The sequence below is a fragment of the Nomascus leucogenys genome, chromosome 5 (assembly GCF_006542625.1).
Source record: "Nomascus leucogenys isolate Asia chromosome 5, Asia_NLE_v1, whole genome shotgun sequence".
Classification (NCBI taxonomy): Eukaryota; Metazoa; Chordata; class Mammalia; order Primates; family Hylobatidae; genus Nomascus; species Nomascus leucogenys.
Window position 1 is genome coordinate 70,108,440 of NC_044385.1, and position 12,880 is coordinate 70,121,319.

The 12,880-nt window shown below is 36.1% G+C and overlaps 1 protein-coding gene across 1 annotated transcript in view; it reads right to left on the reverse strand.

Annotated features, from left to right (window-relative positions):
• The window catches only part of CCDC122 (coiled-coil domain containing 122), a 38,607-nt gene that overhangs the window by 10,036 nt on the left and 15,691 nt on the right, over nt 1-12,880 (reverse strand). The window contains exon 5 of the mRNA XM_003270036.4: nt 12,243-12,359. Within this exon, the coding sequence (XP_003270084.1) occupies nt 12,243-12,359 (117 nt within the window). The remainder of the gene's footprint in view (nt 1-12,242; nt 12,360-12,880) is intronic.

Below are 12,880 nucleotides of genomic sequence, written 5' to 3' on the forward strand. Positions count from 1 at the left end.
TTGTGTGTACCATTAATAAGAGGTTTGTGTGTACCATTAATAAGAGGTGAGAGTAATGAGAGAGAACAACATGCTAGAAGGTGGTATAAAAGGAACTACAGCCTTTCTTCTAACATGTTAATCTTTTTTAAGGAGAATGTATTCCTAAAAACAAAAACCATATTTAAAAAAGAAGTGGGAAAATAGAGTCCAACAGGTTTGGATTCATATCCTACTCAGTCATTTATCATTAGCTATATAGCATTGTGCAAGTTATTTAAATTTTCTAAAATTTTGTAAGACATGTTATTATGGGGAATTTAAATAGGATAGCTTATATAAAGTGCTCCAAAAATACCAGGCATTCAATAAATAATAATAGATTTAATAACATTGGACATTTCTTCTTATACTTTCTATAAAAGAGAATAATTAGTTACTATATTATCTTTGCATCTACCTGAATAATTCTTACTTTGCCTTCAGATCAGCTTTTTTCCCTTTGCTTCTCTGGGTTTTTCTTTTCCCTTTGTTGAGACAGGGTCTTGCTCTGTTGCCTAGGCTGGAGTGTAGTGACACGATCTCCACTCATTGCAACCTCTTCCTCCCAGTCTCAAGCAATCCTCCCACCTCAGCCTCCTGAGTAGCTGGAAATATAGGCACACACCACCATGTCCAGCTAATTTTTGTATTTTTAGTACAGACAGTGTTTTGCCATGTTGTCCAGGCTGGTCTCAAACTCTTGGGCTCAAGTGATCCACCCACCTTGGCCTCCCAAAGTGCTGGGATTACAGGTATGAGCCACCATGCCCAGGCTCTGGGTTTTTCTCATAGGACTGGCTTTCTAGTTGTGTAATCATTGCTGTTGCTGACCTCAATAAATGAATGCATTTGTTAATTATATAGCTGTGTATACATCATACTAAATTAAATATGCTTTGTTCATCACCCTTAGCAACTCTTAAAGTGTACACAATTTTCCCCTATTCTTTTAAATTTTAAACTCATGCTGTACAAAATTTAGGCAAGAGTAAGCCATCAGTGCTTTACACAATGTCTGTTATCCCAAAGCATTGCTTGCAGCATTCATCATTTGCTAAAAACTTCTCAACTGCTCCAGTATCCTTTGTCTGAAAACTCTTGGATTTGGAAATAACACTTTTTTTTTTTTTACCTTGAACTAGAAACCACTGATTGTTGCTTAATGTGTTATATTTGAAGCTTTGTGTTTGCATGCCTTGTATTTTGCTTCCCCAATTTTTTGTCAATGACTCATAGCTTATCTTTTTTCTCCACACTATCTTTAGTTCCTTTCTTCCAAAATATATGAAGACAGACAATAGATATTGTGGGGGGGGTAAGACATTTTGGGAATAAATATTTGAAAAGGCTTTTTTCATTCAGATATGGCCTAAAAATACTGAAAGCATTTATTTGACAAGAAAACATTGATATTCAAAAAACCATTTTTTATTTTTATGAACCAAAAAAATGTAAAAGCAAGATTAATATGAGAAATAAAATATGTAAAGCACAATATTTAAAAGAATTAGAACAAAATAATGCTGTAGTCCAGGCAAAAGATGATTCTTGAACTATAACAAGGCCATGGCTAAAGATATTCAGAAGGGATAGAAAAGAGACTCCAAAAAAGAAGTAATAAAAATCTTTTGGTATTTGAATTCATCTTCTTTAAAAACTGGTTGTTTTGAGAAGAAGGTTACTCATATTAATGATCAATTCTCATCATGGAATAAATAAAATTATTGACAAAAACGTAACATTTTAAGACAATGGTCTGACTATATTGGTCCTTCAGCTTCATAATTTGTTGTGGAGAATCTTTAAGTTCTTAACTTTTCATTTTTTTAACTGAATTGAGGACAACTTTTAAATGAATTAGAGGTAATAGAATTAAAATGAAAAAGTTCAAAAGAATCTTAACAGAGGAGTCCCTATTATGAAAACTTAAAAAGTTTATTAAATTTCATGACAAGAAGTTTTATGATGGAAACATCAAAAAAATGGAAGTCTTAACCTCAGTAACATTTCCACTAAATCTAACATTAGTGACAACTTACATCATCCTTTACCAATTTATACTACTGCTGGCAAGATGAAGTAGATATACTTCAGTTACCTATTCTTCCTGATAAGTAGAACTAAAAGCTCTGGACATTTTTTATAAAACAAACATCAGAAGCTCATGAAAGTTAGAGAGAAGAAGGCAAACTGTCTAGGGAACCTCAAGACCCAAGTACTGTCATGGTTTTTCTTCTTTCCTCATATATCCCAGAGAGGATTCTGGAGAAGATAGCAATCTGGAAATGCCAAGAAGTACAGACAAAAAGCCCTAAGTAAAATTTGTTATATCTGGCCAAAAGATAAGGAAAATAGCAGCTTAGTGAGACAGAAAACTTGTAGGCAGTAACTGTTTTACTGAAATCAAATACCACAGAAAAAACTATAGCCCCTCCAACACTCATGCCAGCAAGGGCTGGGTGGAAAGCCTAAACTTCTACCATGGCAAGGCTGTAATGAAGTGCCTAATCCCTCTGCTGATGCACTCTCAGGGAAAGCTAACTAAGGAGCCAGGAGTTTTAACTGTGGAGCCAGGAGTTTCAATCCTCTCTAAGCAGCAAGAAACCATACACTGTGGTGTTGCTGGAGCCCATTTGAGGATCCTGGACTTCTCCGCCCATCAAGGTGTAATATTCCTCTCCTCCCTGATGTAACATCAAAGGAGGTCTGGTAGAGAGTCAGGACTTTCACCAGTACTCAGTAGTAACCAGGCCATGTCCTCACAGTATCACTGGAGGCCATGTTAGGAGTAGTAGCAAGGATTCCTTTTCCCTCCAACCCAGAATGATATCACAGCAGAGGCCTACAGAGTAGCCTTTCCCCCTTCCATGGGAAACAATGGAGTCAGTGGAGACTGGTAGGAGAATCTAGACCCCAACGGCCACCTGGAAATAGTGAAGATCTAGAATCTTAAAGCATAATACCCAACATGTCCACATTTCAATAAAAAATGTCTCATAACACCAAAAAATAAGATCTCAAACTGAGCAAGAAATCACAATCAACATGCACCACACGAACATAACACAGAAGTTAAAATTATCTGACAAGCATTTTAAAGCCTCTGTCATAAAAATGCTTCAATAAACAATTACAAACATGCGTGGAAAAAATGTAAAAAATAGAAAGTCTGAGCAAAGGAATATAAGATATAAGAAAGACTCAAATGGAAATTTAAGAACTAAAAGGTACAATAACCAAAGTGAAGAGTTCAGTGGAATTCAAGAGTGGGTGGGAGAACAGATAAACTAATCAGTTAACTGAAAAATAGAAAGCTAAAGTTACTCAATCTGAACAAAAGGGAGAAAATAGATTGCAAATAGAAATAAATAGAACTTCAGGGGCTTGTGAGACTGTAACAAAAGATGTCATATCTTTTGTTATGGAAGGAGAGGAGAAAGAAGGCACAGATTTAAAAAAGAAAGTATTCAAGTAACTGATGGCTGAAAAATCCTAAATTTGACAAAAGATATAAAACTACAGAATTGAGAAGCTGAGAGAACCCAAAAAGGATATATGCAACGAAATCCATGCAAAAGCATGTCATAGTAAAACTTCTGAAAACAGAAAAATGTTTTTTCCCCAATCCCACTCACTCTGCAGACAGAAAATCTTGAAGACACCAAGAAAGAAATACCTTACATATATAGGAAAACCAATTTGAATTACAGCAGATTTCACACTAGAAATCACAGAGGCCAAAATGAAGTGACATAACATTTTTCAACTGTGGAAAGAACTGTCAACCCAGAATTCTATATCCAGCAAAAATAGCCTTTAGGAATGAAGGAGAAATCAAGACATTCTCACATGAAAAAAATAAAAGAATGTGTTACCACCAGACCTACCCTAAAAAAATGATTTTAGGAGTTGTACATAAAAAAGGAAATGATATAAGAAGAAATCATAGAATGTCAGGAAGAAAGAACATAATAAAGCAAAACTATGAGTAAATACAATAGACAGATAAAGGTCACAGCTAAAAAGTACAAAATTCTTTGTGAGGTCATGAAAATTTCTAAATTTAACTTTGGTGAAGGTTGCACATATCTGACTAAGAAGTCTCTGAATTATATGCTTTAAATGGTAAATTGGACACAGATCTGTGCCTGCCAGCACTCTGCTCCTGAGCCAACACTACCACCAGTGAGACCAAACACACAGCCATCAGCAGGGACCCCCTGTCTCCCCTAGCTACACTGTCTCTGCCACTGTAGTGAATGCCTGCAGGGAGGCAAGCACCCCAGGATTCATGAGCACTCTGCCGCGGCTGATGAGTGTGCGCCCCACTGCACTGCCACTACTGCTGCTGCTGGCACGCACAAACAAGAATGGATCCTGCTGTCACTGCACTACTGAACACTTTGGCTGACACAACCCATCTGAGTATAGTGACCAGCAGTCTAGGAGCACCTTGGCACCCCCAGCACAGTGGATTCCTAACCTCGAGGGGCCAGAGAACAAAACTGGGGCCTGATACAAGTCCCCTAGAGTTAGAGCACACAGTCCAGGAGTTGGGAACAGAGCATTGGCCCTTAAAATCTTCTAGAAATGAAGCTAGTCAGATGAATCCACCTAATATAACAATCAAACCCTCAAGATCATCAAATAGGATAAAAGAAAAAAAAATCCAAAGGTCAGCAGCTCAAAGATTGAAGGAGTGTAAGCCCATAAAGATGAGGAAGAACCAGCACAAAAACCCTGATAACCCCAAAAGCCAAAGTGCCTTCTTTCTTCCAAATGACCACATTACCTCTCCAGCAATGATTCTGAACTGGGCTGAAATGGCTTAAATGACAGAAATAGAATTCAGAATATGGGAAGGCAGGTCATTAAGCTACAGAAGTATGTTAAAACCCAGTCCAAGGAAGCCAAGAATCATGATAAAACAATGCAGGAGCTGACAGACAAAATAGCCAGTATAGAAAAGAACCGAAGTGACCTGATAGAGCTGAAAAACACACTACAAGAATTTCATAATGCTATCACAAATATTAATAGCAGAATAGACCAAGCAGAGGAAAGAATCTCAGAAATTGAAGACTGGCTTTCTAAAATAAGACAGTCAGACAAGAATAAAGAAAAAAGAGAATGAAAAGGAATGAACAAAACCTCTGAGAAATATTGAATTATGTAAAGAGATCAAGTCTATGACTCATTGGAGTCCTTAAAAGAGATGGGGAGAATGGAAACTTGGAAAACATATTTCAGGATATTATCTATGAGAACTTCCCAACCTAGCTAGAGAGGCCAACATTCAAATTCAGGAAGTGCAGAGAACCCCAGTAAGACGCTTCACAAGAATATCATCCCCAAGATGCATAATTTTCAGATTCTCCAAGGTTGAAATGAAAGGAAAAAATGTTAAAGGCAGCTAAAGAGAAAGGTCAGATCACCTACAAAGGGATACCCATCAGACTAACAGTGGACCTCTCAGCAGAAACCCTACAAGCAAAAGAGACTGGGGACCAATATTCAAAATTTTTACAGAAAAGAAATTCCAACCCAGAATTGCATATCCAGCCAAACTAAGCTTTATAAGTGAAGAAGAAATAAGATCCTTTTCAGATAAGCAAATGCTGAGGGAGTTCATTACCACAAGACCTGCCTTATAGGAACTCCTGAAGAAAGTACTAAATATGGAAAGGAAACACCAGAGTCAGCCACCACAAAAACACACTGAAGTACACAGACTAGTTACACTATAAGGCAACCACATAAACAAGTCTGCAAAATAACCAGTTACCATCATGATGACAGGATCAAATCTACACATATCAATACTAACCTTGAATGTAAATGGGCTAAATGCCCCAGTTAAAAGGGACAGAGTGGCAAGCTGGATAAAGAACTAAGACCCATTGGTATGCTATCTTCAAGAGACCCATCTCACATGCAATGACACACATAGGCTCAAAATAAAGGGACAGAGGAAAATCCACCAAGCAAATGGAAAAACAGAAAAAAAAATCAGGAGTTGCAATCCTAGTTTCACACAAAACAGACTTTAAACCAGCAAAGATTTAAAAAGAAAAAGAAGGGCATTACATAATGGTAAAAGATTCAATTCAACAATAAGACCTAACTATCCTAAATATATATGCACCCAACACAGGAGCACCCAGATTCATAAAGTAAGTTCTTAGAGACCTTCAAAGAGACTTAGACTCCCACACAATAATGGTGGGAGATTCTAACACCCCACTGACAATGTTAGACAGATCATCAAGAGAGAAAATTAATAAAGATATTCAGGACCTGAACTCAACACTGGATCAAAAGAATCTGACAGACATCTACAGAACTCTCCATTCCAAAACAGCAGAATATACATTATTCTCATCGCCACATGGCACATATTCTAAAACCAATCACATAATCAGAAACAAAACACTCCTCAGCAAATGTGAAATAACTGAACTCATAACAATCTCTTGGACCACAGCACAATAAAATTAGAAATCAAGACTAAGAAATTCACCCAAAACCATACAATTACATGGAAACTGAAAATCGAATAACCTGCTCCTGAACGATTTTTGAGTAAATTATGAAATTAAGGCAGAAATCAAGAAGTTATTTGAAACTAATGAGAAAAAAGATACCAGAATCTCTGGGACACAGCTAAGGGCAGTGTTAAGTGGGAAATTTATAGCACTAAATGCCCACATCAAATAGTTAGAAAGATCTCAATTTAACAACCTAACATCATGACTAAAAGAACTAGAGAACCAAAAGCAAACCAAGCCCAAAGCTAGTAGAAGACAATAATCAAAATCAGAGTTGAAGGAGACTGAGACCAAAAAAACCCTTCAAAAAGATCAGTGAATCTAGGAGCTGGTTTTTTGAAAAAATTAATAAAACAGATAAACTGCTAGCTAGACTAATAAAGAAGAAAATAGAGAAGATCAAAACAAATCTAATCAGAAATGAGAAGGGGGATATTACCACTGACCCCACAGAAATACAAATAACCATCAGAGAATATTATGAACACCCCTACACACATAAGCTAGGAAATCTAGAAGAAATGGATAAATTCCTGGACACATACACCCTCCCAAGACTGAACCAGGAAGAAATCGAATCCCTGAACAGACCAGTAACAAGCTCTGGAATTAATTCAGTAATAAACAGCCTACCAACTGAAAAAAGCCCAGTACCAGATGGGTTCACAGCTGAATTCTACCAGATGTACAAAGAAGAGCTGGTACCATTCCTGCCAAAACTATTCCCAAAATTTGAGGAGGAGGGCCTCCTCTCTAAATCATTCTATGAGGCCAGAATCATCCTGATACCAAAACATGAAAGAGACATAACAAAAAGGAAACTTAAGGCCAATATCCTTGATGAACATCAATACAAAAAAAATACTGTTAAACTGAATCCAGAAGCACATCAAAAAGCTTATCCATCACCACCAAGTAAGCTTTATACCTGGGAAGCAAGTTTGGTTCAACATATGCAAATCAATAAATATTATTCATAATATGAACAGAACTGAAGACAAACACAACATGAATTATCTCAATAGATGCAGAAAAGACTGTCGATACAATTTAACAACGATTCATGTTAAAAACTCTCAATAAACTAGGTACTGAAGGAACATACCTGAAAATAATAAGAGCCATCTATGACAAACCCACAGCCAACATCATACTCAATGGGCAAAACCCAGAGGCATTCCTCTTGAAAACCAGCAAAAGACAAGGATCCCCTCTCTCACTACTCTTACTTGACATAGGCAAGAGAAAGAAATAAAACATATACAAATAAGAAGAGAGGAAGTCAAACTAGCCCTGTTTGCAGATGACATGATGCTATATCTAGAAAACCCAACAGTCCTGGCTCAAAAGCTTCTTAAGCTGATAAACAACTTCAGCAAAGTCTTAGGATACAAAATCAATATGCAAAAATCACTAGCACCCCTATATAACACCAATCGAGCTGAGAGCCAAATCCCATTCACAGTTGCCACACACACACACACACACACACCCCTAGGAATACAGCTAACCAGGGAGGTAAAAGATCTCTACAAGTAGAACTATAAAATACTGCTCAAATAAATCAGAGATGACATAAACAAATGGAAAAACATTCCATGCTCATGGATAGGAAGAATCAATATCATTAAAATGGCCAAACTATCCAAAGCAATGTATAGATTTGATGCTATTCCTATTAAACTACCAATGACATTCTTCACATAGCTAGAAAAAACTATAAAACTATTTTTAAATTCCTATGGAACCAAAAGGGAGTCCAAATAGCCAAGGCAATTCTAAGCCAAAAGAACAAAGCTGGAGGCATCATGCTACCCAACTTCAAACTATAATACAGGACTACAGTAACCAAAACAGCATGGTACTGGTACAAAAACAGACACATAGACCAATGGAACAGAATAGATAACCCAGAAATAAGACCATGCATCTACAACTATCTGATCTTTGACAAAGCTGACAAAAACAAGCACTGAAGAAGACTCCCTGTTCAACAAATGGTGCTGGGATTACTGGCTAGCCATGTGCAGAAGATTGAAACTGTACCCCTCCCTTACACCATATATAAAAATTAACTCAAGATGGGCTAAAGACTTAAATATGAAACCCAAACTATAAAAAATCCTGGAGGACAACCTAGGCAATACCATTCTGGACATAGGAATGGGCAAATATTTCATGATGAAGATGCCAAAAGCAATTGCAACAAAAGCAAAAGTTGACAAATGGGATCTAATTAAACTAAAGAGCTTCTGCATGCCAAAACAAACTATTAACAGAGTAAACAGAAAACCTACACAATGAGAGAAAATTTTTGCAAACTATGCATCTGGCAAAGGTCTAATATCTAGCAATTATAAGAAGCTTAAACAAATTTACAAGAAAAAAACAACCCCACTAAAGAGTGGGCAAAGGAAATAAACAGACACTTTTCAAAAGAAGACATACATTTGGCCAACAATTATATAAAAAAAGTTCAGCATCATGAATCATTAGGGAAATGTAAATCAAAACCACAATGAGATACCATCATCATTATCATTAAAAAAAAAACAAAAAACAAAAAACAAAACAAAACAAAACACATACTGACAAGGTTGCAGAGAAAAAGAACACTTATACACTGTTGGTGGGAGTGTAAATTAGTTCAACCATTGTGGAAGACAGTGTGGCAGTTCCTCAGACTTAAAAACAGAATCCCATTTGACCCAGCAATCCCATTACTGATTATATACCCAAAGGAATATAAATCATTCCATCATAAAGACACATACACATGTAAGTGCATTGCAGCAATATTCACAATAGCAAAGACATGGAATCAAGCTAAATGCCCAACAATGGTAGTCTGGATAAAGAAAATGTGGTACATACACACCATGAAATACCATGCAGTCATAAAGAGGAATGAGATTATGTCCTTTGCAGGAACATGAATGGAGCTGGAGGCCACTATCCTAAGTGAATTAATGCAGGAACAGAAAACCAAATACTGGATGTTCTCACTTATAAGTGGGAGCTAAATGATGAGAACACATGGACACATAGAGGGAAACAACACACACTGGAGCCTATCAGAAACAACACACACTGGAGGGTGAGAGGAGGGAAAGGATCAGGAAAAATAACTAATGGGAACTAGGCTTAATACCTGGGTATTGAAATAATCTGTACAACAAACTATGACAGAAATTTACCTATATAACAAACCTGCACACGTACCCCCAAACTTAAAAGTTAAATTAAGGCCGGGCGTGGTGGCTCACGCCTGTAATCCCAACACTTTGAGAGGCCCAGGCGGGCAGATCATGACGTCAGGAGATCGAGACCATCCTGGCTAACATGGTGAAACCCCGTCTCTACTAAAAATGCAAAAAATCAGCAGGGCGTGGTGGCGGGCGCCTGTAGTCCCAGCTACTCCGGAGGCTGAGGCAGGAGAATGGCCTGAACCCGGGAGGCGGAGCTTGCAGTCAGCCGAGATCGCGCCACTGCGCTCCAGCCTGGGCGATGGGGCGAGACTCCATCTCAAAAAAAAAAAAAAAAAAAAAAGTTAAATTAAAAAAAAAAAGAAAAATCTCTGAATAATTTGTTTTCATTTATAAAACTGTGTTGCAGGATATCTGCCAAAAATTGGTGAACAGTATGGTATGTGAATTTTATCTTAGTAAAGCTGTTTATAAAAATCAGAATAGTGGCTATTTGATAAAAAGAGTAGAAGAGAACTCTCTGGACATGCTGGGAAAGTTCTATATCTTGATCTAGGTAATACTAACATAAATATATGTACATATTAGTCTAAATAAATCAAGCTATCCATTTATAATTTGTGTACTTACTCTTATGACAATGATACCTCAATAAAATGTTACTGTAAAAAAATTACAAGGTAATTTCACATTTCTTTCCAAAGTGCTTTTAGCAATTTACACTCACAAGAATACTGTATTAAAATTCCCATGCTCAACATCTTACCAACTGTAATACTGGTATCAGACGGGCTAAACATGGAACTTTGCTGTGGTTTTAATTATCAGTCTCTTATTGTTAATTAGGATGGTCATATTTTCATTTCTGATATTCACAGTTCAGAAAAATGGTCTTTTTATACCATTTGCCCAATGTTTCACTGATTTGACATTTTCTTATCTCTTTCTTATCACATATATGTGTTATAATCTAGAATGGAGTCTTGTTCTTTCTCTTGTTATGGTGTATAATCTGGAAATTTATGGCATAGTCAAAACTAAAGATATTTAACCACAGAACTTAGAGTGTTTTTCTCTTTTAAAATAAATGCTTTTCTGACACAAATTGTTAAGTTTTTCTCCTATGTTGTATTCAATACTCAGAAGTGTGTGTGTGTGTGTGTGTGTATATGCATGCGCATGTGTGTTATTATGAGGTAGGAATCCAGTTTTATTTCAACATTTTTCTTTATTTTTCCATAGAGGTAATCTATTTTGTTTTTACCATTCATGGATGCATAATTTCTGGATTTTTTTCATTAATAACTTTTTTCTGGCCAGGCATGGTGGCTCACGCCTGTAATCCCAGCAGTTTGGGAGGCGAGACAGGTGGATCACCTGAGATCAGGAGTTTGAGACCAGCCTGGCCAGCGTGGTGAAACCCCATCTCTATTAAAAATACAAAAATTAGCTGGGCATGGTGGTACATGCCTGTAGTCCCTGTTATCTGGGAGGCTGAGACAGGAGAATTGCTGGAACCCGGGAGGCCAAGGTGGCAGTGAGCTGAGATCGCACCACTGTACTTCAGTCTGGGCGACAGAGCAAGACCCCACCTCAAAAATAAAGAAAAAAAAAATAATATTTTTTTCTACTTTTATACTGCTAATACACTGTCTATTTATTGTTTTATAATGAACCTTAATGTCTACAAGGGCAAAAAAAATCATTATTTATTTAGATTCCTAGTAAACTAAAAGGTAAAATCGTGATATTTTTTAATAGCGAATATGTAAAGATAAGGGTTTTTATCTTTAATTTCCTCAGATGCTTTGTATCGTGTCAAATTAGTCAAAAACAAGTTGAAACATGCATATTTTTATTTTCCAAATTAATGTATTCAGGTGAAAATTATTTGCCCTTAATAGCATATTATTTTACATTTCTGTTCACCATTCATCTAAACAATAATGACGATAGAAGTCCACAGGCGGCACCACAACACATTAAGAATTTACTCTGACTTTCAATTTTGCATATTTTCAGTTTGTTTTTTTAACTTGACCCTTGATAATTGCGAATATGAAGTCAGAGAGGTTTGGAAAGACAATGCTTTCCATTGTGTTTTATTCTATTTTGAGGAGACTTTGGTATCTAAGATTGGGCATCCTCTTTGACTACATAGCTGCTTTCTAGCCATTAATTGGGTATCATGTTCTTAGTGGAATGAGAAAAACCTGGAAGAACCCTCGCCCAGATTTAAATAGGAGTGAATGCTTGCATTGTTTGAACACTTTCACATATTTGAACATCTTTGAATGAGGGGGTTATCTCTAGTTATCTATTAATGAGTTGTATTTACTCAGTTTTATAGTTCTTTCTTGTTCTTCAACTGTTTTGAGTATTGAGAGTAAACTAGGGAAATATGAATATAGTGTAAGTTTTAAAAATGGTCCCATAAAATGTTGAAATCTAGATAATTAAGACTTACCTCTATTTCTTTTCTTAATTTTTCATGTGTCTTTTTTTCTTCCTCAAGAAAACAAGTTTTTTCAATGATAGATTCTTTTACAGTTATAATTTTATCCTTTAACTTTGTAATGTCTTCCTGTATGTACACAACATTTGAAATATAGAAGTCAAAAAAGGATGATCAATATAAATCCAATATTTCAGTGTTTCTATAATTTAAGAAAACTAGCCAAATCAAAATTGAGTTTTGATAAATAACATTAGAATATTACTTCTATAGGTATACAAAAATAAAGAACTGTTACTCAAAGAAACCTTACATTTGAAACAGAACTAAAAACCAAATGAAAATAAGACAAAAAGGGAAGTGGTAGTTATGGTGGCAATTGCCCAACAACAGTGTAAAAGACACTTTTTAATTCTCTAGCAAGAAATGATCAATATTTTAAGTTTGTGTCTTCTATCGTCTTCAAAGAACAGTAAGAGAAACAGTAAAATGCTTAAGGTTCAATTATTAATTTATATTGCTTGCATAACAGCATTAAGTGTATTAAATTGATTTGAATTCGTCTGGATCCACTGGCATAGAAGCTAAGGCTTCAACATTTTTGTGAATTACATTTTCTACAACAAATGGATTAATTGTTCACTGTGATT